This window comes from Amia ocellicauda, chromosome 5, assembly GCF_036373705.1.
Source record: "Amia ocellicauda isolate fAmiCal2 chromosome 5, fAmiCal2.hap1, whole genome shotgun sequence".
Classification (NCBI taxonomy): Eukaryota; Metazoa; Chordata; class Actinopteri; order Amiiformes; family Amiidae; genus Amia; species Amia ocellicauda.
Genome location: NC_089854.1, coordinates 19,415,422 through 19,442,821, shown reverse-complemented (window position 1 = coordinate 19,442,821; position 27,400 = coordinate 19,415,422). Strand labels below are relative to the sequence as shown.

General features: G+C 49.3%; 2 protein-coding genes across 3 annotated transcripts in view; both read right to left on the bottom strand.

Annotated features, from left to right (window-relative positions):
- The window catches only part of qtgal (queuosine-tRNA galactosyltransferase), a 43,860-nt gene extending 30,231 nt beyond the window's left edge, over positions 1-13,629 (bottom strand). For both annotated transcript variants that reach the window (XM_066704136.1, XM_066704137.1), the window contains exons 1-6: positions 13,168-13,629; positions 12,675-12,791; positions 12,057-12,156; positions 11,070-11,134; positions 7,248-7,313; positions 2,404-2,499 (exon numbers count right to left, since the gene is read on the bottom strand). In XM_066704136.1, coding sequence (XP_066560233.1) covers positions 2,404-2,499; positions 7,248-7,313; positions 11,070-11,134; positions 12,057-12,156; positions 12,675-12,791; positions 13,168-13,311 — 588 coding nt within the window. In that variant the 5' untranslated portion in view covers positions 13,312-13,629. The remainder of the gene's footprint in view (positions 1-2,403; positions 2,500-7,247; positions 7,314-11,069; positions 11,135-12,056; positions 12,157-12,674; positions 12,792-13,167) is intronic.
- A 2,325-nt stretch (positions 13,630-15,954) lies between these two features.
- tbcd (tubulin folding cofactor D) overlaps positions 15,955-27,400 on the bottom strand; it is a 53,897-nt gene continuing 42,451 nt past the window's right edge. Inside the window, exons 33-39 of the mRNA XM_066704134.1 lie at positions 22,141-22,262; positions 21,661-21,738; positions 18,959-19,048; positions 18,522-18,609; positions 18,309-18,418; positions 17,975-18,059; positions 15,955-17,032 (exon numbers count right to left, since the gene is read on the bottom strand). Of these exons, the coding sequence (XP_066560231.1) occupies positions 17,018-17,032; positions 17,975-18,059; positions 18,309-18,418; positions 18,522-18,609; positions 18,959-19,048; positions 21,661-21,738; positions 22,141-22,262 (588 nt within the window). The 3' untranslated portion in view covers positions 15,955-17,017. The remainder of the gene's footprint in view (positions 17,033-17,974; positions 18,060-18,308; positions 18,419-18,521; positions 18,610-18,958; positions 19,049-21,660; positions 21,739-22,140; positions 22,263-27,400) is intronic.

The window sequence follows — 27,400 nt, the reverse complement described above, 5'->3', positions numbered from 1 at the left end:
TGTCAGCATCCTGGACTCCAAAAGCACCAGAGAGCGTTCTGACTTTTCTGATTCCAAAAATAATAAAATGTGGTAGATTTACGGTTCAGCGAAAGCAGGGGGTGAAGAGGGACTTTCACAAGCCTGCCTTGTGGACAGCAGAGATGACACAGCCAGAGCCACTGCACCCAACAGAAGACCACAGTGCCGCCCAGGTGCCAGCGGGCCGGGTCTCATCACAGAACACCTGCCCATCATTAGACTAGAGCAAGTGACGAGCAGAGGACTATCCTATCCACGCAGCAGGTACCTTTCCCCTCACACTCCCAGTTTACAAGCAGGAATAATCTCTCTCCCTTTCACAACCAGCCAACAAAGAGCTGATTGATTGTAGCGACAGCGGCGAGGGCTGCCTCCTCACGGGGCCAAGCAGCCTGGCTTTCTGGACGCGTTCCAGGAGGAAGAGGGTGACTATTCTTTTTTTTCCTTTCATTGCCCTGCGGGTTTCTGCTCGGATCGCTCTGCAGGGCCACTGACTTGTACCAAAGCCAACACATGTGGTTACGGCTCAGTCTGATGCAACAGGAGTGGCAAACAGGGAGTCTGGCTGAGGCCGTGTGCGCCGACAGAAACAGAGGCACAGGCACGCGCCCCCTGACAGCCAGCTGCACGACTCTGCCTTCCTGCCCCCCCCACCCCCACTTCCGCCAGGTCTCCACAACCGCCTTCAGGCCGACTTCCTGTTCAGAGGCCCCTCCCACCTGGAGCACAGCTACAGCGTATGGAGCTGCCCCACCACTCCCTCTCACCACACACCCTCACCCGAGCAGCTTCTGAAAGGCAGTTTACCATCTCATTGTTTACAGTGGAGAGCACAACACATTGAACCAGCACCGCATAAAGTGCCATCACTACACAGGGCCCTGCTGCGGCTTGCTCACTTCACAGAGCTCTGCACACCTGTTGCACTGCAACACATTTACACACGAAAATCAGTGTCGATGAAGGTGTCATCGAGGTGAGAAAACTAAACAAATACACAAAACGCTGCCTAACCTTGAGAGGAACCTTCCCACACCAGGTCCCACACCAGGTCCCACACCAGGTCCCACACCAGGTGCTGTCGTGCTGTCGTGCTGTTCTGGGCAGCCAGCCGTGATAACTGAAGCAGCCCAGTGTTTGAGAGCCGAGCTCAATCAGGCTGCGTTGCGCTGTATTAATGAGGCCGCAGGCTGATTTATGGCTGGTCCCATTAAAAGCGGAGCCACAGGTCAATGAATTACAGAGCTCTAACGAGCTGCGACTGAGCACTGTGGGCCCCCGCCCGGCTGACCGTCAGCCACGCTCACACAGGCCACAGATGGCCCTGTAACTGTTGCTGTTCACAGGAACCCCCCCGCTCCCGGCTGCAGGATACCACTGTTATTAATCACTGCGCCATGGCTTGGAAACCGGCTCCCCCCTCCCAGTTGCTCGAAGGCTCCTCACACAAACGAATGTTAACAAGCTTCTATTTAGACACGTTTAAAAAAATTAAAAAGTAAAACACCATTTGGTTTCTGTCTGGCGTTTGGAGAAGAGTGCTTGCCTCAGCTTCCAGACATTTGGCCGCACATTACAGAGGGTTGTGCCAGAGGTCAGGCTCAGCTCTGCCAGGTTTCTCCCTCCTCCCTGTGCTCGGCACGCCTGCTTGCACCACAATCTGTGCAGGAATCAGAGTCTGGCAACCCTCGGACACGCCGCCCGGCCCAGAACAGCACAGCAGCAACACACCGGACACACCACAACACAGCTGCCGTTTCCCCGAGTGAGTGAGTGAGCGAGCAGCTTGATAACCACGGCACTGTCTGTGTCTGTGTCTGTGTACAGGAGGTGAGCTCCGGTGCACTGCGAGCCGGCAGGGCCTGGTAGAGAGAGAGAGAGCAGCCCTGACTGACACCAGGAATGTGTCAAAGGGATTGTCTGAGGGCCCTGCCACTTCCTGAAGAGCATGTGGAGGATGTTTCCTTCTCAGCAGGTTCGACTGACTGTTACTTTTAAAAAAATTGTGCTGCAATGCGTCCCAGGCCAGTGTGCTGCCTGGTCTGCAGTGGACTGCAGGCTCACCGAGACACGGTGGGGTGCCGAGACACTACCTGCTTCCCTATCTCGCTGGGCTGTATTCAAAACACCTCCCCTGGCACACAGGCTTAAAGCACTTCAAATTAGAAAGGAAAAACTAATTCTTAACATAGGACAACAGAAAGCAGCCCAGGACTGGCGATGGGGATTCCTTTTGACACCTGACAGATGCATTGCAGGGATTTTCCATCAGCATGAAGCAGGTGTGGGTCAGCAGGACTGCCAGTGGGTGCCATTGCAGTGGGACACACACTGCTGGGCAGCGCTGGGCCTGGCGGGGGCGGACGGGCCTGCGGGTCTTACCTGTGTGAGTAGCTGTTCCTGGGTGAGGCTGTTGATCCAGCGAGTGTAGCGCTCAGTCGAACCCTCGGGAAGCCGTCTCACCTGGCACCCCACGATCTGCGCAGACAAGAGAATCACGGGTCACCCCTCAGCTCTCACCCTGCCTGGAACACTGCCCAGAGCATGGCTGCCCCTGCCCCACAGAACCCCCCACGCAACACGGCCCAGGCCCCTGCTGCTCAGTGTGCCATGCAGGCCACAGGGCTGTTTCTGAGAGGCTTTTCACTTAACTTAAAAAAGGGAACTGAGCTCAGAAAACAGCCGTCCCTGCGGTTTGCATCACACTTCTTGATAATCGTCACATGCTTGGCACACAGGGGCCGGATGCGCAACTATTCTTGGAAGCATGAGCCCTGCCAAATTCACCCTATTATTAGATCCAATCTTCTACTCTGATAACAAGAGCGCAGTGGAAAAAGTGCAGGGTCAAAGTGCCTGAAGAAAGCGATTCACACCATGTCGCGCAACTGTCAGCTGCAACCTAATGCAGAGCAGATGACTGAGGAACTGCACAGCTGGCCAGGGGAGGCACGGCACTATTAAACTGTTATTGCACACTGTACAGGTTGAACACTGTAAACTGGACGATGCACACTTGAAAATTTTACGCTGCAGACTGTTGCCGTATGATCAGTTGGGCAGGGCTGATCCTACAGTGTCTCCCCATGTGGCTTCACAGACTGCGCTGACTGTCAATGCTGGGGTAGGAGAAAGCCAGGGGCCATCCAAGCACACCCCGACTCCACTGCAACCTGTAGGACAAAGATAGGGGCCACTCAATCACACTCTGACTCCACTTCAATATGTAGGACAAAGCCAGAAGTTTTCTTTGCACAACGTTCAATATAAGGACGCTATAAAATAATGGCGATGCGTCTCTCTCTCCCTGAAGGCACAGCAACCATGTGAAGCGTATCCCATTGGCTCCGTCGGGGCCCCAGCGTGACCACCAGGGTCATTGTTCAATCTGGAACTTGAATCAGCCGCTACGATCATCAACCTGTCCAACTGAAAATACAGATTCCTTCTTTTCCGTACCATACGCCAATTTTATTAAAAACAAAAAGCAATTTAAAGAAAGTCCTCAGTCTAGCATCGGCTCACCCGTCCCTCCTTCTGACAGTGTGGACAGGGCCACATTGTGTTATTAGTAGTATGGACACACTGTACTGTACTGACAAACTACACCCCAAAACACTGTACTGTATGGACATACTGTACACCAGACCAACACTTCAGAAGCTGAGCTCCAGGTGACCTGCAGTGGTGTCTCTCTCACACACACACACACACACACACACACACAACGGTCTTTGGCTTTCATTAAGGGCACACAGTAGCTATTTAAAGAAGAGCATTATTGCAAAACCAGTGCATTACTGAGGATTGGTGGAGAGTGCGGTGTGGCAACTCACTGGTCATTATGGTTTGGCAGCAGGCCAGGTTCGCTGTACTCTCAAATGGCATTAAAAATGTGCAGTGGGTCATAAACCCCAGATAAATACACAGGTTTATATATAATTGCACAAGACATTCTCAATCTGAAGACTTTTCTACTATGGCTCTTGAAGGCAGAAATGGTGTTGTGGTATTTTGCCATACTAAAAATCAGTAACCAGATTGTGTAAAAATAAAGCTGACAAAAACCTCTGAAGGAACAGCCAACATGACAATTCTTGACCACTGAAGTCAGCGCTGAGCTCCCAGTGTCCCAGAGAAGCGCTGCAGCCAAACACAACATCAGCGGTCCCGACACAGCCCGGTGCTGACCAAACTCAACACTCGGTGTCAACTCGGCATCCCTGAACCTGTAATTTAGACTCCTAATTAGAGAACAGAAGATGAAACTATTTGTAAATCGAGCACACTACAAAAATAGCTCCCCAATGTAAAGGCCGTGTTTCAGGAGGCTGGACCACAAGGCAGAGAGAACCAGAGAGCGGTCCATGAGATTGACAGCTCCTCCTTTTAATGAAAATTAGTCATGTGTGGGTTTACATATTCGGCTGGAATTTCAGTGGAAGATGGTTATTTCATGACTTGCAATATATTCTGAACAGCAGATACCTGGGTCACTATGCCATTACACATAGTGCAATAACATGCGTGTGTGTGCATATATACAAACACACACACTGATATATATTTATGTTTACACACACACACTCTGTGACCACAGTGGTCTCAAACGGCAGCCACAGCCGCTAGGAGCAGCCAGTGAAATTACAGAGCGCCTCTGTGGGGCGGCAGGCAGCACTGCTCTCATAGCCTGCGGGGTGCGGCACAGCACAGGGCCCCTCGGCCGCACAGGGCCATAAATAACGCACACACACACGCACACACACAGCACCCAAGGAGGGCATCTGAGGTCAGAGACACACTGAGGGGGATTTATAGACCAATCATAGACACTGCTGGCAAGTTCAGGAAGTGGTTTTGCATCTGTTATTAACACAAGCAGAGAGACGCCGGGAAACATTGAGTGGGTTATTACACACACGGCTGTGAGGGCCGGGGGGGCAGGGGCTACTGCAGTAAGGGTGGGGGGGGGCAGGGGTTACCGTGCGGACCCTGTAGTTAGATCTGCACAGAGCGGCACGGCAGACCGGTTTCGGCTTCACATTCAAAACAACAATACAACCCCTCTCCGAGACCATCGCCAGCTGCTCTCATTCCCCCCACACACTCAGGTAATTCCTGTCCGACCGGTCTGAGACGTGTGGACGCTGCTGGCTGTGCACCTGCAGTGGCCGGGACGCTGTTTTCTTGGGGCCTCCCTCCTGACAGGGCGTTGTGCTGTGAGCAGAGGTGTTCCCCCCCCCACAAGCTGCTCAGTGCAGGAACTCCTCATGCAATCTGCCCGTCGTCTTTTTGGCTCTCTGTAACGGTGGCGAGCGGGACTCAATCCTGATGAAAGCTTCTGCTGTGAACAACGTATACAACGGAATGAAGAGGTTGCCGTTTGAAAAGGTTAATTAACTCCACAGTGAGAATGCGTCTCTTGTCAACAAGGAGACGGAGACCCAGACCCACTGATCTGCCCTCTGTCTGCAGCTGTGTTCACTCCAGGTCGAGAAGACTGCCCTGCGCCTGCATATCAGCCCTTCTTCTCTCTCCTCAGTGCTGAGAAACAAGGACTCAATGGGTCCAATTTACAGCCATTTTCTACCCAGCAAGCAAAACTGAGCAGAGCGCACAGAGCCCAGAGCTCTGTGTGTGCTCTGTGCATGCTCTGTGCACTCAGTCTTGCTGGCTGGGTAGAAACGGCTGTAAATCATATATAGCTTTTAAATCTGACTGTGGCTTTCATGACACTCGCCCCCCACCCCTCGCCATCCCACCACACTGACAGACACTTGGCCACCTGTTCCCAGTCCGACACTGCTCCCAGCACACTGAAGACTCTGAAGACTGCGTTGCCTCTAGTCTTGCCTCAGTGCCTCCAGAAGTTAGCCTGTCTGTAAAGTTCTGGCTTGTGTTTTATCTGTCCGGTCCAAAGCCCACTGGAAGGCCGTCCCAGCAGGGTCCAGACAGGAAAAACAGATACACACAGGGAGCACTGAATCAGCACAGTACACAAAAATACTTTAATTCACATGCATCGTAAATGCAAACAGATGACAGGAGCAGAGGACCACCTCAGAGCTCCTCGCTGTCTGAAATGTTGTTTTCTTAAACTGGTGTTTCCCTTTGACCCTGGCGTCGAATATGCAGAAGCTATTACAGCGCAGAACCATGTTTCAGTGCAGAGCCGAGGCTCGATCGCTGGGAAAAGGCATGCAATCCTGGGAGCTGTGCTGACCTGCGCAGTGAGCAGCATCTGCATGAGCTGTGGCCCCTGCAGGCTGAGCAGGTTAGTGCTGTGCAGAGCATCTGCACCCCCAGCCTCCGAGAGCTGTGCCACCGAGATGCAGCGACTGCAGGAGGGTGCTCTGCAGGAGCACACAGCACAGACAGGAAAGTGCAGGGGAGGGGGCTGGGAGACACGCAGCCTGACTGTCTCTATCAAATATAGTCACGATAATGAATGAGTGGATATTAAGAATGATGAGAGGAAGCTGAAGCTACACTAGCCCTGGCTGGCAGCTCCTCCTCCTCCTCACACCCAGGGACAGGAATGTGGAAACATCAAGTCATCTCTGCTTTACATCTCTGAATCCGTTCATTTACTTCCTTTGCATTGTCAGCAGCAGCAACAACAATCTCCTGGGCAACAACCCCCCAGGTCGCCCCCGCAGGGCGAGGGGCTTTCTAACTGTTGGGTTTCGTGTGCTGAATGGGAGAGCTGTCTCAGCGGCCCCAAGAGCCCTGCCAGGCATGACGCTGGAGTCTCACGGCTCTCTAACACAGAGAGCCGAGCCCCGCACACACACCCTGGCACTGAATCCTCAGTGTGACGGACCCCTCCACACTGCAGACGCACTCTCGGCCGTGCCTTTATGTGCTGTACTTTCCGAGGAACTGCTTTAGAAATCACAAGAAAAGGCCTGAGCCGAGGGAAGACTGCAACCTGGGGCCCAATTTCCACTGTCAGGAGCTCTGGGCAAACTGCCCTTCCACTCACTTGACTACGGAGTGGGCAGTTTGCCCCAAGCAAAAAATAAGGCCTTAAACGTCACCCCCGAGGTGCTGATTAGCTGAGCCTATGGATCATCCTTTCTGCGAGTCACTGCTTAGACAGCCGAGGCACTCACTCTGCTTCCTGGCTCTGCCTGACACACGTCTGATGTGTCAGACTGCACTGAAACATGGAAACATGGCTGTGTTGTGCTGGGGAAGCGGGGGGGCTGTGTCAATGTACTTACACAGTCTGGGTGCTGGAGAGCTGCGTGGTGCTGCAGGCTGACCCTCTGAGGACTCATGATGTCATCCTGAAAGACAAAAAAAAATCACCGTGTCACACAGTCACCGTGTCACGGAGTTACAGTCTTACTGTGTCACATAGTCACTGAAATTGGACTGAAAGATTGAAAGCTGTGATCGCTCGAGCTCCCAGCTCCCAGTGTCTTCCTGCAGCATGTGTGCTTATTCCTGCAAAACACAGGTCTGTTTGAGGATCCTGGCAGCTGGGGTTAAGGTTAGGATTAGATACTGAATGTCTGGTTCAGGAATCGATAAGAGAGAGAGGAGTGATTCGGATCTGAGGCCCTCCCAGTCTGGTCCGGTTCCCAGTCCGACACTGCTCCCAGCACACTGAAGACTGGCTTTTGGGCTCAAGATTGTTTTCTGAAATAAACTAAAAAGTGAGTTCAGTCAGGTTTAGAGATGCAGAAACACAAGGGATCTGCTGTTTGCAGCGCACAACCCCTCACTGACTGGTTATTCTGCAAATAACTAGTGATTAAATCATAAGCTGTGCATCACAGCGCTGGAGATGAGTCAAAGTCATGAGAAGGGGAGCGACGCACTGATGTCTCCATAACAAAAGGCCGTCTTAAAACAACAAAACATTTGCATTGTGCAAGAACTGCAGAGCAGCCCTCTAAGGGTGAAGACAACAAAGCAATAACAGGAAAGAAAACATAAAGCATCAGCACCCAGTCATCAGGGTACAAGGGCACCAGCAGTCCAGGACGGCTGCAATCGTGTTCATCCAACCTTTGAAATTAAGCCCAGCAGCTCCTGCCCTACACACTGCCCAACACACTACATACTGCCCTATCCCTGGCTCTGCCCTCTGCACTGCCCTCAGCTTTGGTTTCAGAGGCTGGGGGCCATGACCGTGAAACCGCTTAATGGACCATGACCGTGGGACAGCTCACAGCACAGACCGATCAGCGGGTAGACTAGGCGGCATGTGAAACAATGGCGAGAGAAAGTCCCGTGAACAGCACACCCAGCAAGTCACAATTAGCCGGGCAGTGGCCATCATCCTGCTGTTTATGTCCCCAAATTACTGTAATTCAGAAAAGCAACACAGCCATTTAGGAAGCACGGGGCACATGCTTCTGCAACTGTTCATTATGTAATTTTGCATAAATAACTGCTTTTTCAGAGCAGCGTATATATTCCCGAGAGGCAGTTTGGACTGATCCATGTCAATTGCTCGGTCCCAAATACAGATCAGCGTGACGCCAGCTCTCGCCTCAGGCTCAATTTAAACATTCAGTTGAAAACAAAACTTTAATTTCTGAAACGTACCATTAAGAGGTAGCAAAGTAAAATTATATTTGTATTTTTAAAAGATTATCTTTGTCACTGATGCACTGAAATGATTACGTAAAAGACTGGTTTCATATTGTAGGGAGTAAAATAGAGTCTTTTTGGCGAATGGATACAGGCCGGTAAAAGAGCGCTTTATGCGGCTGTCTGCGGCACTGGTTTCGGCTCAGTGATGTCACAGGCTGGGGTTGTTTGGCGAAGTACAGTTGCACAAAAAACATGACAATCCTAAATCCAGTGTGCAAGTCTGCTCTTGAGAATGGCTGTGCAACAGCACAGTCTGGGAGTAATTAACCCTCTCCTGGTTGCCCCCCAGTGCGCTGCACATCTGCAGCACAGCTGTGTACAGCTGCTCCAGAAGAGAGGGGCTCCTCACAAGGCCGTGAGGTACACACATAAAAAAAAAAGAGTGTTTTTCTTCCGTTTTTTTGAATGGGCTGAAAGCTGTTCGTTGATCGTCCACATTGGATTTTTTTTTTCTTTTTACACTTTGAATGCAAAAATAACCCCCCCCCCAAAAAAAAACGTCCCCTATGCCAAAGGCTCTTGAAAAACAAAAGGCTGCTGTTTCCATCCAAGGAGATTAACTGCTTAAGCTTAATTTACACAAACGAGAAATGGCCAGGAGTACAGAGAGAGGGAGAGAGAGAGAGGGAGGAAACGAGACACAAAATGGAGGGTGGAAACATTAAACAGAGTGAGAAAAAAGGATAATAAAACTGTCAGTTATTTACTAATGAGACGACACGTCTGGGGTTAGGCTTCCCGGGCCAGGCCAGCACCGGCAAGGCTGTAGGGGGTGGAGTACTGCCCCGGATTCCCCTTCTGCAATGGGCAGGAGGGGGGCAGACAGCAGGGGATGAGGGGGCTGTGTGGGGGGGCACGTTTCTTCTCGGCTGGCACAGGAAGGTACAGAAACTGTGCACCATGTTGGCTGCAGACACACTCTGACTGCACCAGAGTGAAGCACGGCACTCTCAGCATCAGCATGGAGACCCGGTGCACCAAGGTGCCCACCCCAGTACTGGAGACCAGGCGCACCCCTCCCATGTCCCCAGTGCTGGGGCTGCAGGAGGGCTGCAGGCACTCCAGCCAATCAATCCATGGCAATCAATCCAACATGTTGCACAGCTGAGGCTCAGCTCATAAACAGCAAGAGTTTTATTATCCTGACAGAAAATGAAGTGTGCAGATATTCACACACAAGCTTGGCTCTCAGTGACAACACAAGCTGCAGCGCCTCCTGAACTCCACGGCTCAGAGCATCGCTGACACAGCGCCTCTCAGAGCAGAGATGAAAGCTGTAAAGCGTGTTTACAGACAGACGTCCTCGCCTTGCAGAGCAGGTAAAGGGAGGTGCTGATCATGACAGTGCAGCACACAGGGTGGTCCCACGGGGGGGTGGGTACACAGCTCACATCACCTGTGCTCTGTAGCCTGAAACTGTGAAACTGCCTGGGGGAACGGGGGGGAGGGATCCACTGTCAAGGCTGAGAAGATAGAAACTCCCGTCTGTGGAGACCTGACCAGCTGCAGGAGCTCAAACTCCGGTAGAAACTGAATACTAAAGAGGCGACGCAGAACCACGTGTCACTACAATGAGACACACAGAGTGACCTGCTGATGTAACACAGTAGTGAAAGGTCTCTCCTTTATCACAATTCAGAATAAAGACTGTGAATATGGTGTGTTTGACAAATTCATTTCAGTATTTGTATGAAATGAAGAGTTTAAGAAATACAAGACATTTGCTCAACACAATAGTTTGACCACTGGTCTATGTGTAAAAGTAATAGTACTATAGTATTGTATAGTATTGTAGGGACTTCTGTGAGAGTTTAAGTTTTCACTTCACTTTTCTTCACTAAATGTCCCATCGTTATTCTTTCTATATCGGATAAGGGGGCATTTACTCAGAAAAATAATATAAATATGTTGCCTTCATTTAAGAAAACAATGAGGTGGGAGCTGATTGGTACAAATGAGGTACAAATAATACTTGAGAAGCATGTTCTGTAATTGGCTTCCAGATCTGCAGGAGTCTGGAAACAGACGTGTCTCTGGTTAACAGCCCCTGGTGACACAAAAATCTGAACCCGGCCAAGACAAGACCTGGCTCAGAGTCCAGCACAGACACTTGGGTCTCGACACATCGGCTCCACAGCTCTCCAATCAAATATTGTGCAATAAAACCATTAGACGTCCAACACATGACTTAATCTCCCAGCGCACAAAGACACGCAGTCCTTCCAAGCAGTCTGGACTGAGAGACAGAGCAGAGCCGACTCACACCTCAAGCCTGGCCAGAGCCGGCATCAACACACAGGCTTCAGCACAGACAGCACCAGAGGGCCATGCCCAGAGCGGCCCCGTGGCCCAGAGTACGGACTGGGGGCCTTACTTCACCGAGTTAAATAAATGAACACCGCAGAGGGCCGCCCCAAGTCCCCCTCTCCCGTACTCACCGCGTCCAGGAAGCACAGGTACCGCCCCTGGCTCTGGGCCACCGCCTGGTTCTTAGCGTAACCAACTAGAAAGAGAAAAGCAAGAAAGGGGGTTATTATGTCGCCCGATCTGAGCAAACTGTGCAAGTGCTGGTGTCAGGGTCTGGGTAAGGGTGAGGGTGTGGGTGAGAGTGTAGGTGAGGGTCAGGGTGAGAATCAGGGTGAGGATCAGCTCCCATCTGACCTGCTTTAACAGTACCACACCGCTGACTTTAGCAGACACAGCTATTGGTCAATCATGTCCCATTTCACAGAGCTCTTGGGGGCGGTGTCTGGTTCGGCCCGTCTGCAGCGAGGGGCCGTGTGGCTTTAAGAGGGGCCACAGGGTTTTGCAGCAACGGCAGACAGGACTCTGCCAAGAGGGTCAGATACACTCTCTCTCACCTTTCTGAGAAACCTCGCTCTGCTTTATTAAAATGCCCCCCCGCCTCCACCGTAATCCGTATATGAAATGAAATCACCATGGACACCGTTTGTTCTGTGCCACGGTTCCCAGTGGCGGGGCCGGGAGAGCCGTGCTGGAGTCGCAGAGCAGGGTCAGGGGCCGCGCCAGGCTCAAAGGCCTGCTTTGTGTGAGCGGCACATCGCCATGGCAACCCAGCACCATTTCTAAGGCTTGGCGAGTTTTTAAGATCCTGCTCTCTGAGGTGCACAAGCACGGCTGCCATTCCTGCTACGCTAAACTGCTGTTTCTAACTCAGAAAGGGAGTTAAACCGTTCCTGGACTCATCAGACAGAAACATGAGGTGAGGCGGTCATCTAACCTGTGGACCTCCCTGACTGGGTGATGTGGTGAGAGAAGGGTCTCTCAAACCCAGCCACATGGGGGCGCCACGCTGCAGGGCTCTCAGTACTGTATCTCACAAGCCACCACCCCAAGAGTGGCTCAGGGACAGCAGTGGACACAGGGACAGCAGCTGACCCTGCAGGACAGACAGAGCCACTGACCTCCTCTGGGCTGAGGGGAACGGTGACCCGAGAGCACGGTGGGAATCCCTCTGCGCTGCAGGCGGACGGTCCATCTCTCGATGACCGCCAGAGAGTCGTCCTGAGAGGAACACAAAGCGGCACAGAGACTGACATGCATTCAGAGTTATTTTAATCGGCGAGTAACTCTGTAATTATGCTGGTTTGGCTCTTACTGCTGCTCTACAGTGGGGATTTTCAGTTTCACTCCAGTCTGTCATTAATGGTAAAGCTGCTGCATGAGGCTGCAGTTCTCAGCAAAGCCAAAAAGGGCCGTTAGCAGCCGTACCCTAACGCAGGCGCAGGAGACACGGTTGATGGACATGTCCCAGTGTGTATCACATGCAATTACACTCGTCTGTCTTCCGAGACACTTCTGTGATTGGACAGTAAGATTGTTACAACTTCTGCATACGGAAACAGTTAAATGTGGTAAGTCGGAGTGAAGTGTGTTTGTGCACCGTGTAGAGCAGTGTTTGGACTGGCTGTCTATAAGACAGCATTAGCCGTGTGGAGATGAATGTGAATCTGGGCAGATACCGTTACCAGCATTTCTCTGGTACCGGTACTGTAAGGGGTGTCCTGCCTGGCTGGCTGTACCTGACTGGCGTCGTTGAAAACTGACAGCTCCATGGATCCCTGGAAATCCTGCTCCAGAACCGAGCCCAGGCTGTCATCCAGCCAGCAGGCGGCATTGTGGACTGGCAGTATAATGGACTATAATGAGAGAAACCGGGAAACACTTCAGTGGATCATGGAAACGGCAAAGCACAGGCACTGGGCAGCTGACACAGATACTCAGCGCTGGTGGTTCTTCAGACACATACACCAGGCCTGTGGGAGAGTCCTGTAGCCTTATCAGGTTAACTCCTCATACAGAACCACACTCCACACATGGGTCTGTCACAGATATCAGGTGACAGTTTTCTCACACATGACTCCGGCCGTGTCTGTATCTTGTCATGGACTTTGATCATGAAGGGGCCGATGGACTGTATCGCCCCCTGCTGGGCGGGACAGGGTCCTGCTGCAGGACTCCGGACTGTGTGGGACCCTTTACTGCAGTAAATCGCTTTATTTGCCACCAACCTACCACGTCTACAGCGCTGCTGCTCCGCTCCTCCGAGCGCAGGTCTCCGGGGCTCCCGGGGCGCTCCTGCGGCACACAGAGTCGCTTACCCGGGACCGGTCCGCCCGGCGGTCCGCCTCGCTCTGGGGCTTCTGGGTTACTGTCCATGCTTTCTGATACTTAATAAAGTGTGCAAGATGACCATCAAGAAAAGACCAAAACAACATTTGCAAATATGAAGTTGTTGATTAAAATGGTGCGTCCTGGTTTGTTGCCATAATTGATGCGTAAAGCGTGTAAAACCCAGGTAAACACCGAGACCCGTCCCAGGAGCCTCCGCGCACACGTGTCTGTTTCCACGCAGAACAGTGTCGTGTTTCTAATGGGTTTGATTTGAAAGCGACATTGCAAGCCTGTCCGCGCTGAGGTGACGCGGCTGTGTAATAAGTGCGGATCTCCCCGCGGCGCCGCTCGGCTCTGCGCACATGTTCCAACTTCCGCCTTCACTCCGTCAGCAATCAAGTCCCGCCTTCCACAGCCTACTATTGGCCACGATAATGTCATGTGGAGATTCTGATAGGCCCGTGCAGCAGTCGGTCAACTTCCTGTGACGTCAGGGGCGTGGAGAATGAAGCGCCGCTGTTTGTGTCTCAGTCTTACGCTGCTGAAGTGGGATTGAGCGGTTTATAACGGCGGTATTTAACATATAAGTATAACAAAACATGTCCAAAACAAATAGATGAGAACGTCTAGTTTGTATATGAATCTGTGGTCCATGCGTGCCTTTAATATGATGCCTCGTCTATATAACCTACACGGCTGGCAGCTGACCGGACACTGTCAATCACCCCCCGGCTGTGGCAACCTGGCCAATAGCGTTTGTGCACAAAAAAATACTTTCACCCAGATTTCATGAACTCGAGGAAGCGAGTTTGGTAGAAAGTTTCTTGGGACTCCGGTGTGCATGGTAAAGTATGGCTGTGCTGGGAGTAGAAACACTGGTGTAGGCCTGCCGTGTAATAAACAGGAACGTGTAGCAGGATGGACTTGTGTGGCACTGCTTGGCTGTCCTGGATAAGTTGATCTGCCTTTTCCTTTTTGGGCTGTATTTGCACATTTAATGGATTTTTGATGTTAACGGTTTAATTAAATACAATCTTGGGGTCTATTTCTAATTAATGATCGAATTATAATACTACTACTGCTACTCCTAATATTAACACAACAGGGTCACAATGTTGTCAGCGCACAGACAGATGCTCTGTACCAGGATCAGTGTAACACTGTGAGCCCGACAGACATGATGACACTCACAACCACATCACTGCAGACAACACAGTGGGGTTTCACAGTTCACCTTCGTCTCTCTGTACATGCAAACTGAACAAAAGAGTCCACAGATTTAACTGAGGTACAGTTTGTAGAAGGGAAATCAGTCAATTGAAATAAATTCATTAGGCCCTAATCTATGGATTTCAAGTCTCAGGTTTTGAGGGAGAGTGTGATTGGCTGCCGACTGCAGGAATGTCCACCAGAGCTGTGGCCAGAGAACTGACTGTTCATTTCTCTACCATAAACTACTTTTAATGTCGTTTTAGAGAATTTGGCAGAACGTCCAACCGGCCTCACAACTGCAGACCATGTGGCGCCACGCCAGCCCAGGACCTCCATGTCTGGCTGCTTCACCTGTGGGATCGTCCGAGACCTGCCACCCAGACAGCTAATGAAACTGTGGGTTTGCACAACCCAAGAATTTCTGCACAAACTGTCAGAAGCTGTGTCGAAGGCTCATCTGCAGCTCGTTGTCCTCTCTAGGGTCTCGACCTGCTGCAGCTCTGGTGGACATTCCTGCGGCCACTTTTGCACACTCCCTCAAAACCTGAGTCACCTGTGGCATTGTGTTGTGTGACTAACCTGCACATTTTTGAGTGGCCTTTTATTATTATTATTATTTATATCTTAACAGACGCCCTTTGTCCAGGGCGACTTACAAAACATAAGCGCAATACAAAGTGAATTATTGTCCCAGCACAAAGTGCACCTGTGTCATGGTCATGCTGCTTAATCCGCTCCCTCATATGCCACAGCTGTCCGGTGGAGGGATTATCTTGGAGAAATGGAAATGCTCCCTAACAGGGATGTCAACAAATTTGTGCACAAAATGAGAAATAAGATTATTGTGCGAATGGAACATTTCTGGGATCTTTCATTTCAGCTCATGAAACATGGGACCAATACTTCACATGTTGCATTAATGTTTTTGATCAGTATATATTTAGGAATTTTAGGAATGCTAAATCTGATGATGACATGTAAGTGTATAGATGAAGCACAGTTTACACAAATACAGAAACAAAGCATGGTTGGCTAAATTGAATAAGATCCCTGCGCCCTCTGGTGGCGAGGAATCAAACTCAATCCTCAGTGCAGTGCAGTTCGATACTGTCCCAGACCGCTCCCAACTGCCCTCACTGCAGTTCACGGGACGTTTCACCGACGTCACAGAGCCACTGGAGTGAGTTGAGTAGGTACAGGCAGCCGAGAAAAGCCTTTGATGGGACACCCTTCACCACTCATTCCCAGATGTGTGTTTTGCCCGTGAACAGTGCGTCGCTTGCTAGCAGTTTATACCTGTGAGAATTTCTAGTATTGATCAGTGACTATACTGAACTTATCCAGATCATTTGTCTCTTTCAGGGCCTGTGTGTCTTTCAGGGGATGAGGTGAACATTGTCATATTGATAACAAACCTTCCTGTGGATAGATAGTGGAACGCTTTCTCTGTGGGTTTCCAAACACACTGAAATCATGTCTTAGACTAGTTTTATTAGCTATGCAACTCCAACCAACATACATTTCAACAATAATTTACTGGTTAATTAACCTATCCATATCCATTTCCCCCTTAACACAAGGAATTCAGCTTAACCCTCCTGCACAGAAGCACACTCTTGTACTCAGTTAAGGGTGCACTGGAGGATTCGCTCCCTAAGGAATCTGGACTCCACTTGGTGGATGGTGCACAAACCATGTCTGCCCCCATGGGAGGGAGACACACAGAGACACACACATGTGGGGTAGAACAAATTTATTTTTCACATTCTGATGCACATCCACAGTTTCTCAGTTCCTGCCTGCTATCGCTGGTGTTCAGGAACCATCTCTGCGATTTGGACCGCTTCCTGTTTAAACTGAAAAGACTACGTGTCGAACTTCGTATTGCTGTAAAGAACTGCACAGCGAGCCACTAGTGTTCAGGATTAGAAAGCTGTCTTGGACAGGCACAGCAGTGTCATCTTTGTGAAGAAGCAGGCCTTCAAAAGCTCTGCGCAAGAATGGGCTGCACACCTTTCACATGTGTCCTTTCATACTTAAAACAAAGAGCGATTCAACTGTGCAGAAGATTGCAATGTGAACAGCAGGATCAAAGACTGAGGCAGCTGAAGACATTACAGAAGCTACATGGAGAGCAATTTCACCAATGAGAGAGAGAGAGGATAAAGAGTGGGGGGTGAAATAGGACTTGAGCTCATCTATCCAGCTCAGTTTACTACAGTGTTGGGAAACTGTGCATGTCTTAGTTTGTCTCTGGTCAAAAGGACACAACCATGGAAGGAAATTTCCATGAGACAACCTTGCATTAGTGCACAGATGTAACTAAAGTAGCCTGAAATCCAGAACACTGAATAATCTAAAGAAAACAGTTAGTGTATAATGCACCAGTCAGGTGGCTCTGTAGATCTTGTTTATTCGACAGACAGAGAGAGAGAGAGAGAGACGAGAGAGAGGGGGAGAGAAGGGCAGAAGGACAGACAGTTGGCTGAACAGCATGGTTGATGCAGCGAAGGGCGCGGTCAACAGCAGCTGGTCTTGGTCACGGAGCTGGGCCCTGCAGAGACAAGCAGAGAAGGGTGTTGGACTCGTGACCTCTGTAATCAGAACCCACTGGGGTTTGAACTTGTGGGGAAAAACATCTCTCTTCACTGTCCCACCTGCCCTGACTGCACCTCTCAGGCCTGCAGGTCTGAAAAGACTCTGCACTTTACAATCAGCAAAAACGTCTGTACCAGTTTCAGTATGTCTGGAAGCACACGTCACAATAACAGATATAATGCAAGTATGATGCATAAGTCATTTAAACATGAATATTATTTATTGTGTAATATTATGATCATTAATATGATGCTGATCTTTGACACACTGCATATTACAGGAAGCACAGGAGGCAGCAGGTTGCGCTCTTTTGCGCTGGAGTCACACTCTTTAGATACACAGCACTACAACGCAGCGCTCCTGGCTGTCTGCTTCTGTCCTGCCAGGGTGTCAGTGTTTGTCCTGGGAGTCTGCGGGGGCTCAGCGGCTGTGTGGGGGGCCAGCTGCTGCAGCCCCCCGGGAGCTCGAGGAGTGCGCTGACTGACCCCCGCGCTGCCCTCCCTGCATCTGGCTTCAATTAGAGTTGCACACAGAGCCCATTCAGGCTGTGCTGGGGACAGTTTGTACACCAGCAGAGCCAGGGCGTCTTATCGGTTTATTCGTCCATTTATTGATTTATCTGTCATTAAAAAACAATAAATAAAGCAGCTCAGTTTATGCTCTCATACAGTCCTGCTGCAGAAGTGGGAGACAGGCGGTCATCTTGGGCCAACAAGCCCCCTGCCAACCAGGCTGCCTGGGAGTGGAGTGAGGGCTTATGGGAACGTCTCTCCCTCTTTGTTCCTCTTTCTATGGCAGGAAATTAGAGTGACAGGCAGAAGCCCCTCCCACTGCTCTATTCTGATGTCTGGGGAACAGGGATGTGGGCTCTCCTGAGTGACAGCTCTGAGACCATTACCTTGGTAACCACAGTGGGCTTTTGGATTCCCAGCAAATCGCAGAGCTGGTTCCTGTGAGTTCGCACTGTGGCCAAATCGCTCTCCCTGAATGGAAACAAAGACAGCAACATGAGGATGTGAAATGTACAGCTCCACACAGCCTGAATAGACAGCCGAACACAATGAAAGTGTCACAGGTCGGCCTCACAGAGGAACCCAGAGGAAACCTCACCTGGTGGAGCCACAATCAACTGAGCCTGTCAATCAGAGCAAATGGCACCCAGTGCACTGCCCTGTCCCTCCCGCCACTATCCAGTTGGTCTGTCCCTGTGCCCCCCGCTGCCAGTCACTCACCAGTTGATGTCGCTCAGCAGGGCCATGACATCGTCCAGCACAGCGAGGTCAATGACATCATCATAGGTCAGCAGCATCTCGTACACCTGGCTGGCTGTCGTCTTACGGACCTGCAGAGAGAGGTGGGGGGGCAGTCAGTGCTGGGGCAGCCTTTCACTCTGCTAATAATAACAATGACAGTAACAGACTGGGTGGCGCAGGGGCTCCACTCACCACGGGGAACGGGTGGCACAGCAGCAGCATCAGCTGGAACAGAACCTTTTTCCTGACGTCGCCCGGGAACTGGATCAGCCCACAGAACCTGAGGACACGCACAATCACAATATGCAGCCACCCTCACAATCACAACCATCACAAGCTGGTCTTCCCACATCTTGCAATACAAATCCCCCGACACCCCTCTGTGTCAAATGCTGCCGGGAACGCTGCCCTGTTCCTGTGTCGGGCAGAGACTCATTAACAGCACACCGGCGTGTTACTGGGCTGTGTGTGCATGTCTGTGTTGTGTGTGTGTGTGTGTTGTGTGAGCAGCTGACCACTCCTCTAATCTGAGCTGCCACAGTGATCCTCTGTCCTCTGTCTGGCTGTGTAAGAGAGCCAGCTCAGTGAAACACAGGTCAGCGTTATGGGCTGTCTGAGGAAACACTCACACAGAGATGCTGGATCGGAGCTTCTGGATGTCCTTGGACTTCTTGATCTCGTCTTTACAGAGTGCTAGCAGCTCCACGCAGAACCTGTGACTGAGACGAGAGACACAGAGGAGTTTCCACCCGCAGGTGAGCAACACAGCAGAGCGGACGTGTGAAGGACCAGGTGAGACGCCCTGACCACCTTGCTAGACTGGGATCACAGCAGCACCAACCAGTCCAGGCCCAGTCCATCAGGCAGGGTGGTTTGTTTCTCAACAGCAGAAACAAAATAAAGTCTCTTCCGACAAAACCCCACTCCAGATCCTTGGGTTTGCCCTCGACACGCAGAGCACGTGTGTTCGGGCCTTTTGTCACACAACCTGTTTTTACTGAAGTTCTTCGACAACAAAGTGATTTTCAGGAACTTGTTAATTTACTCGCAATCTTGTCTCTATTAACAATGCATTGAGACATGACTGTTTCACTGTCTCCAGTCACCTCCTACACTCCCCGATTATATCTGCTAATGGATTCCACATGGCAGCAAAGATCTTACTTACTTTGAAATGAAAAAGAAAACTTTTTTTTTTCCTGGTCTCTGAAACGCACACCACAGTTAGACTAATTCTGTTTATTCAGAGCAGAGCATTTCGAAACTGCCACATTACCTGGGATTTTAAACGGCTTTGACACTGTTGATATGCGCCCACAACGCAGCACAAAGAGGCTGTTCAGCCTCACGTCTGGAATCACTTTAGCAAGAGGCGCTGTGCTCACAGACCCTGCGGACTGCCGGCTGTCCGCCATGCACTGCCCATATGACTGGGTCTGGCCGGCTCCTTTCAATACGTATCAAATGGCCGGCCCCTCTCATGGCAAAGGGGCAAACCGCAGGCCCTGCTTCAGAGCCAGTGAAAACAGGGGGATCTCTGGGGAACAGAGATCAGTGGACAGGCTTGGGGCTATGAGTGTCAACGTTGCCCCACTCGCTGTACCCAAGGGGTGTCAGATGTGACCGAGTCTAGGGAGCGGTCCAGGGCATCTGGAGAGCCATGGCTGGTTCTGTGCCGAGGTTGGGGGCAGCAGGGAAGTTCACAGAAGGAAAGTGTGCAATTTCAAATCTGTCTGGAGTTTTAACTTCCCTCCATTTGAAAGATTAGTTCAGGGATGCAGCTTAACATTGGGAAGCAGTGCCTTACCATAGAGTTTAAATGAAGTTGGATGTAACAGGTAAGTCTTTTCCTGGGAGACATTCACTTGTATCAACACCAATATTGCAGAACAAATAGGGGGGCTCCTCAGACAAGACCACTGCTTAGAACTGTTTAATATACTTGGCAATTCAGCACAGCCTATTGAAAACTAAATCTAAAATGCTTCAGGTAAAAATAAAAATACAAAAAACAGCTGAAGAAACAGCAAAATTAACCCCCAGACGGAACAGCGTGAGTGGGGCGTCTCCACAGCGCAGCCTGCAGCTGATCTCCAACCCTCTCCCTGCTGGGTCTGGGCCGACCCGGAGGAGCAGCTGCTAATTATAAGCTGCAGTCTGACCAGAAGTCAATACTGTCCCGTTTCCACTGACATCCGGACGCTTAAACGGGTGTTTCCACTGGCTAACCGTCTGGACGCGTCCGTGTTTTGTGGAGGTTAAATATCTGGTGCTGAACGTGTCCGTAAGTGTCCGTCCCGCCACTTAGGACATGATTCCCTTTCAGGAGCGGAGGTGGGTGCTTGACTTAAGACACAGGGAAGAGATCAGATACATTGTGTCGGAAGATATAATCTCAAGTGCCTTGTGCGATCACGAATAAATTAGTTTTATTAGCAGCGTGGAGTGAAATCCACATACAGAAACAATGACTGCTTACAGTTAATATCCGAGTGCATTAAACACTGTGATTTCACAGGACCGGTGCAGTGCCTGACTAGTTAAAATAAACTGAAGGATAATAATCGGATTGTAGCAGCCGATGTTATTAATATTGTATGAACAGCTGGCCGGTGTTTCAGGCTGTGTTTTGTGAATGGTGTGCAGGACAATCCGCAGAGATAGTCAGTAGGAAGGAGATCATGATTAAGTTAACGTGTGCTAACAAGTTAACAAGTTAAATTAATGAATAAATAAATACAGCAGATCTGGGTTTCCCTCTAAAACATTAAGGACTGGTTTAATAAATGTGTCCATAAACGCCATGACTGAAACGTGCACACTTTAGTTCAATTATAACCTGCTATATTGTAGCTGGATGAATAATCTTGAAACGTGAGTATTTTGTTTCAACTGTAACTTGCCCTGGTTAAAGACGTCTGATAAGTAAATTACAAATAATTCAGCAAAAAGTATTGTTTGCAGTTACAAATCTGTAGTAATAAGTAATAAGTTAATAAGTTAAGGGAGTCACGCTGTGCCGTTTAAAATACATATATACTAGCACAAATGATGACGATAATAATAACAGCAAATATGTATTATTTAGTATTATTGTTGCACATGGAAACGTATTCTTATGGGAACATGCTTGTCTGAATATAATGTCTCTACACGTCCAGCTCTTCCTAATATCTCTTAACAGAAACATGTATTAATTACGCTGTTTACAATCAGAGGGACGGACTTCACAGCGGCCTGGTTTTGCAAAAAAAGCTCTGAGACGGGTCCGGCACGGCACGGACGCTTAAGCCAGTGGAACTGAGGCATAAGAATCCCAAAAAAGACTTACTTTTCCACGGTTGTAAAGATGTCAAAACAGCCGTTAGCCAACATCTGGTCCAGCATCTTGAGCAGAGGGATGGACACCCTGGGGGATCAGATACAGCACTTCAGTGTCAGAGAAAACCTTCACTGTCCGGCACTGGGCTGCTCTCCACTGTACTGCTATGTACTATACTGTTATACACTGCACTGCTCCACACCACAGTGCTCGGCTCACTCATGCTCTTCACCGTCTGGCAGGTCTTCGCAGGGGCAGCACCCCGGATTTGTTATTGTGCGACAGATAGAGAAATGTATTGATCCAGAGAGATGCCTCCGGATCCTCCTTTTCTGGTGTCTGTGAGCAGCAGTGTTGTGGTGCTGAGTTGGCTGGTGTCTGTGGGCAGCAGTGTTAATGTGAACAGGCCCTGTCCAGGCAGTAGACAGAACTACACCGTGTTTTACTGGTGTACACAGAGTTCCCCCGTCTCGTGCCGCGCTCACCCACCTGTCATTGTGCAGGTTGTCCCTGAAGATCTGCAGCAGCGTGTCCCCAAAATGAACCATCTCCCCGTTGTCCTGCTGGATCCCCTTCAGGTGGTCGAACAGCGACTGGGCAGAGTAGCGCACCTGCAGGGCCAGGGAGCAGCGTGAGCAAAACCCGGAGAACCATCACAACACCCTCCAACACTGCAACCACACAGCCAGCCCTGAGGCCTGGGGATGGGAAGAGGGCGAGTCTGAGGGACAATATGACGGTGAGGCTGTGTTAGAGGCTAAGGGAGAGGGAGAGGCTGTGGGAGAGGCTGTACAGTGGGCACAGGAGGCCTTGTGGGGGACAAGAGTGGTCTGAAGAAAAGGCACTCCCAGAAACCTGTATTCCTGCAATATGTTGAAAAACTGAGGGAAACTAAGCGCACAGGGATGAGGAAGCCTGCGTCTCTGTACGGGCTGTTTGCACAGCGCTGCTCTTTGTGCCGTGGCACAGGAGTCCTCTTCTCACCACTGTGCCTCGAACAAAGCTGATAGCCAAACTGCCATCGTGCATCTGGCTGGAGGGGAAGTCAGTAATTGCAACTGAAGGCCAATTTGTTGGCTGTCAGAATAAGTGCTCTAATTTGCCACCTGGCATCATGATGTCACCTACGAAGGGGCCAGGTGTCAATCAACACCAGCTCGACGGCTCAAAGAACATCTTATAAGAAAACCAAACCAATTCCTGTAATAGCCCTGACCCACTGCAATACACAGCGCAGTGAGAATGTGCCATTACTGCGGCAGAGATGCGCTGCGTTTCTCAAGCCTGTCTGAGCACAGGGCTGTCTGGGCCATGACTGGCACCATGGCTGCTCACAGCGCACTGGCCCTGGCTGAGTGCCCGGTCCTCTCTGGCACGACAACAAAGCACCGGGCCGCTGCCGATTCGCAGCTTCCTGTCTCCGAGCTGCAGCCTCAGCAACAGCACTGTAACTCGCACCCTATTTAGATGGCAGTCAATTTGAAATAATGGCAGTCTTTTAAATTCACAGCAAGACTATTGAGTTCTGTACTCTTAGCAGGTCCACACAAAGCGTGGGAGGAACTTGGCCAATGGAAACCAACTATTTATTCTTGACTGTGAACTGTGCAGCACTGTTAACTCACAAATTAGGGACCTGCTAACTGAAATATCTTTTAAAATAATGGCTTTAAGTGATAGCCTCAAAGACAGCAGGTAATGAAACCTCCTCTGCACAGAACAAAGCAGTCCAAGCTGTGGCCAGTCTCGGCTCCCAGTGAGCGCAAGGCATCCTCAGGCCTCTCTCAGCGCCAGGAAGAGGACAGAGGTCCTGCTCCCTGACAGAGCCCCAGTACTCTCACACAGACCTGTCAAACTAGAGTCACTGCAATAGGACATGGTAAGAACCAGTGCTGGACTGTCTAGCTTCATTGTTGCCCCAGTGAAAATGCATTGTATACAGTGCAGTGAAAAAGTATTTGCCGCCTTCCTGATTTCCTCAATTTTTGCATATTTGTCACAGTGAATGGTTTCAGATCTCCATACAAAATGCAATATAAGAAGAGAACCCAAGTAAACACAAAATTCAGTTTTTAAATGATAATTTAATGTATTTAAGGAAAAAAGTTATTCAACACCAACTAGCCCCGTGTGAAAAAGTAACTGCCCCCCAGAACTTAATAACTGTTTGCGCCACCTTTAGCAGCAACAACTGGAACCAAACACTTCCTATAATTGGAGATCAGACTTTCACATCGCTGTGGAGGAATTTTGGTCCACTCTTCTTTGCAGAATTGCTGTAATTCAGTGTCATTGGAGGGTTTTCGAGCATGAACTGCTCATTTAAGGTTCTGCCACAGCATCTCGATGGGGTTCAAGTAAGGAATTTGACTAGGCCACTTCAAAACCCTAATTTTGTTTATTTTTAACCATTCTGAGGTGGACTTACTTTTGTGTTTTGGACCATTGTCCTGCTGTATAACCCAATTACGCTTCAGTTTCAGATCACGGACTGATGACCGGAAATTCTCCTTCAGAATTTTCTGTTAGAGAGCATGGGACCCGCGTCTGTCCACAGAACATTATCCCAAAAGTCTTGGGGGTCATCATTGTGCTTTTTTGCAAATGTGAGATGAACACTAACGTTTCTCTTAGTCAGCAGTGGTTTGCACCTTGCAATTCTCCCATGAATTCCATTTTTGCCCAGTCTCTCTTATTGTCGAATCATGAATGCTGACCTGGGTTGTCCTGGGTGTTTTTGTGACTCCCTGGATGAGTTGTCGCTGCGCCCTTGGAGAAATTTTGGTAGGCCAGCCACTCCTGGAAAGATTCACCACTGTTTCAAGTTTTCTCCATTTGGAGATAATGGCTCACTGTGGTTCGCTGGAGTCCCAGAGCGTTGGAAATGGCTTTATAACCCTTTCCAAAATGATACATATTGACAACTTTTTTTCTCATCTATTCCTGAATTTCTTTTGATCGTGGCATAGTGTGCTGCTTGTTGAGACCTTGTAGCCGACTTCACATTGATGGTAAGGTTCTATATAAGTCATGTTTAGATTCAACAGGGCTGCCAGTAATCAAGCCTGGGTGTGTCTGCTCTAATTTAATCCAATGATCATTTAAATTTGGTTAATGGGTTAACGGAGTAACTAAGGGGGCAATTAATTTTTCACACAGGGCCAGTTGGTGTTGGATAACTTTTTTCCTTAAATAAATAAAATTATAATTTAAAAACTGAATTTTGTGTTTACTTGGGTTCTCTTCGTCTTATATTACATTTTGTATGGAGATCTGAAACCATACAGTGTGACAAATATGCAAAAAGTGAGGAAATCAGGAAGTACTTTTTCATGACACTGTATTTGTTTAGATGTTATATTATAACTGATATACTCACAGGGAGGTAGAGAATATTTTTCATTGGAAGCTAAACTAAGGGATTAATGACTTCAAGAAAAGATCATAAAGCCTGAGCTTTCTCTCCGCCTTCACCCCCCCACACAAGCCCTGGTGATGATCCGGGCCCAGATATCCGATGACACAGTAAACGCCTTTGAAATGAGAATAGGTGTTCGGCTTCCTTCATCCTGCACTTAATCAGCAGAAGTGTTTGCTTTTTCAGTGGAGCCCAGCCAGCTAGGTACCTCTGTGCCTCGACTGTTCCCCTGCCAAGCACAACCCTGTGTGCGCGGAGAGTCGCTTCTGCCCCTCAAGAAGAGGTGCGTTTAGTGAACAGCTTCTTCTAATAATAACGTGCAGAGTTTAAAGCGCTCTTTCAATGAGAGACCCGCACCATCACATGGCTGGTTCAATGTCTGTATTTGCTCCCTGGAGGTTGGTCCTGTTCCACACTCATCTGTTACGCACACCCTGAAAGAAACGTGATGCCGACTTCATCACAATCAGCTCTGCGCTCCTTCAAGCCTCCTGCCAAAACATTTCCTGGAACTTCTCTGACCTCTGTTCAGTAATTCACACTGAACTCGGAGCAGAACAACACGGGCAGCCATCGCGGAAGTACTGTGTTTCTGCACAATTAAAAATTATTCACAGGCATGGTGCCACAAGTCTTTCATGGCTCAAACCAGCCCTGTAATTCACTCCACAGTATACTGCAGTTTTCTTCAAAACACATTCAATTATTTTTCTTAAATTATTTTCAGCGATTTTTGTTTTTCTGATCTTGGAGAATAATCACATTTTCCTGTTACACTAGTTTATCCTTTGAAATGTCTGTGTGTCCATCAGAGAGAGTGTGCGAGTGTCAGCGTGAATGTGTGAGTGTGTGGGTGAATGTGTGTGTGAGTGTGTGTGTCACTGTGTGTATGAGTGTGTCAGTGTGATAGTATGTATGAGAGTCTGTGAGTGTCAGTGTGACCAGGGCTTGAGTGGTTGGCTCTCTGGTGTCCAGCTCTGAAGGACTTGCTAACATGGAAGTCAGGGCTTCTTTCAGAGCTCCTGGCTGCCTCCCACCCCAGAGTCTGATCCCTGGCTGAACACTGCCATCTAGTGGAGCCTAAACAGCAGAATCAGATCACATCTCACTTTTGGAACAACTACTGCTGTCCGTGGGATTACAGCCATGGTGTTTAGGGGTGTTGTGGATATCTGTGTTGATTCACCACTAGATTCCCTGCCTGCCATGTCTTCCATGTAATCTGGCGATTACAAAAGACGCACCTATTCAGACTGTACCTGTAATTTAGTAGTTTATTCCCGTGTGGCTCAGCTCTCCTGTTAAACTGCACTTATATAACGTTTTCATTGTTTCATTTAATTGCTTTTACATTGCTAGTACTTGTATTATTTATGTTGTTTACCCTTATGTCCCCTTCCACTGAGCTCTTAACTAGGACTTCACATCTTGTCTGCAATTATTAGCTCACAAATCTAGGATGTAGGACTTGTATTAACTGTACATTCTTACAGTGAGGGAAAAAAGTATTTGATCCCCTGCTGATTTTGTATGTTTGCCCACTGACAAAGAAATGATCAGTCTATAATTTTAATGGTAGGTGTATTTTAACAGTGAGAGACAGAATAACAACAAAAAAATCCAGAAAAACGCATTTCAAAAAAGTTATAAATTGATTTGCATGTTAATGAGGGAAATAAGTATTTGATACCCTATCAATCAGCAAGATTTCTGGCTCCCAGGTGTCTTTTATACAGGTAACGAGCTGAGATTAGGAGCACTCTCTTAAAGGGAGTGCTCCTAATCTCAGATCGTTACCTGTATAAAAGACACCTGTCCACAGAAGCAATCAATCAATCAGATTCCAAACTCTCCACCATGGCCAAGACCAAAGAGCTGTCCAAGGATGTCAGGGACAAGATTGTAGACCTACACAAGGCTGGAATGGGCTACAAGACCATCGCCAAGCAGCTTGTTGAGAAGGTGACAACAGTTGGTACGATTATTCGCAAATGGAAGAAACACAAAATAACTGTCAGTCTCCCTCGGTCTGGGGCTCCATGCAAGATCTCACCTCGTGGAGTTATAATGATCATGAGAACGGTGAGGAATCAGCCCAGAACTACACGGGAGGATCTTCTTAATGATCTCAAGGCAGCTGGGACCATAGTCACCAAGAAAACAATTGGTAACACAGTACGCCGTGAAGGACTGAAATCCTGCAGCGCCCGCAAGGTCCCCCTGCTCAAGAAAGCACATGTACAGGCCCGTCTGAAGTTTGCCAATGAACATCTGAATGATTCAGAGGAGAACTGGGTGAAAGTGTTGTGGTCAGATGAGACCAAAATCAAG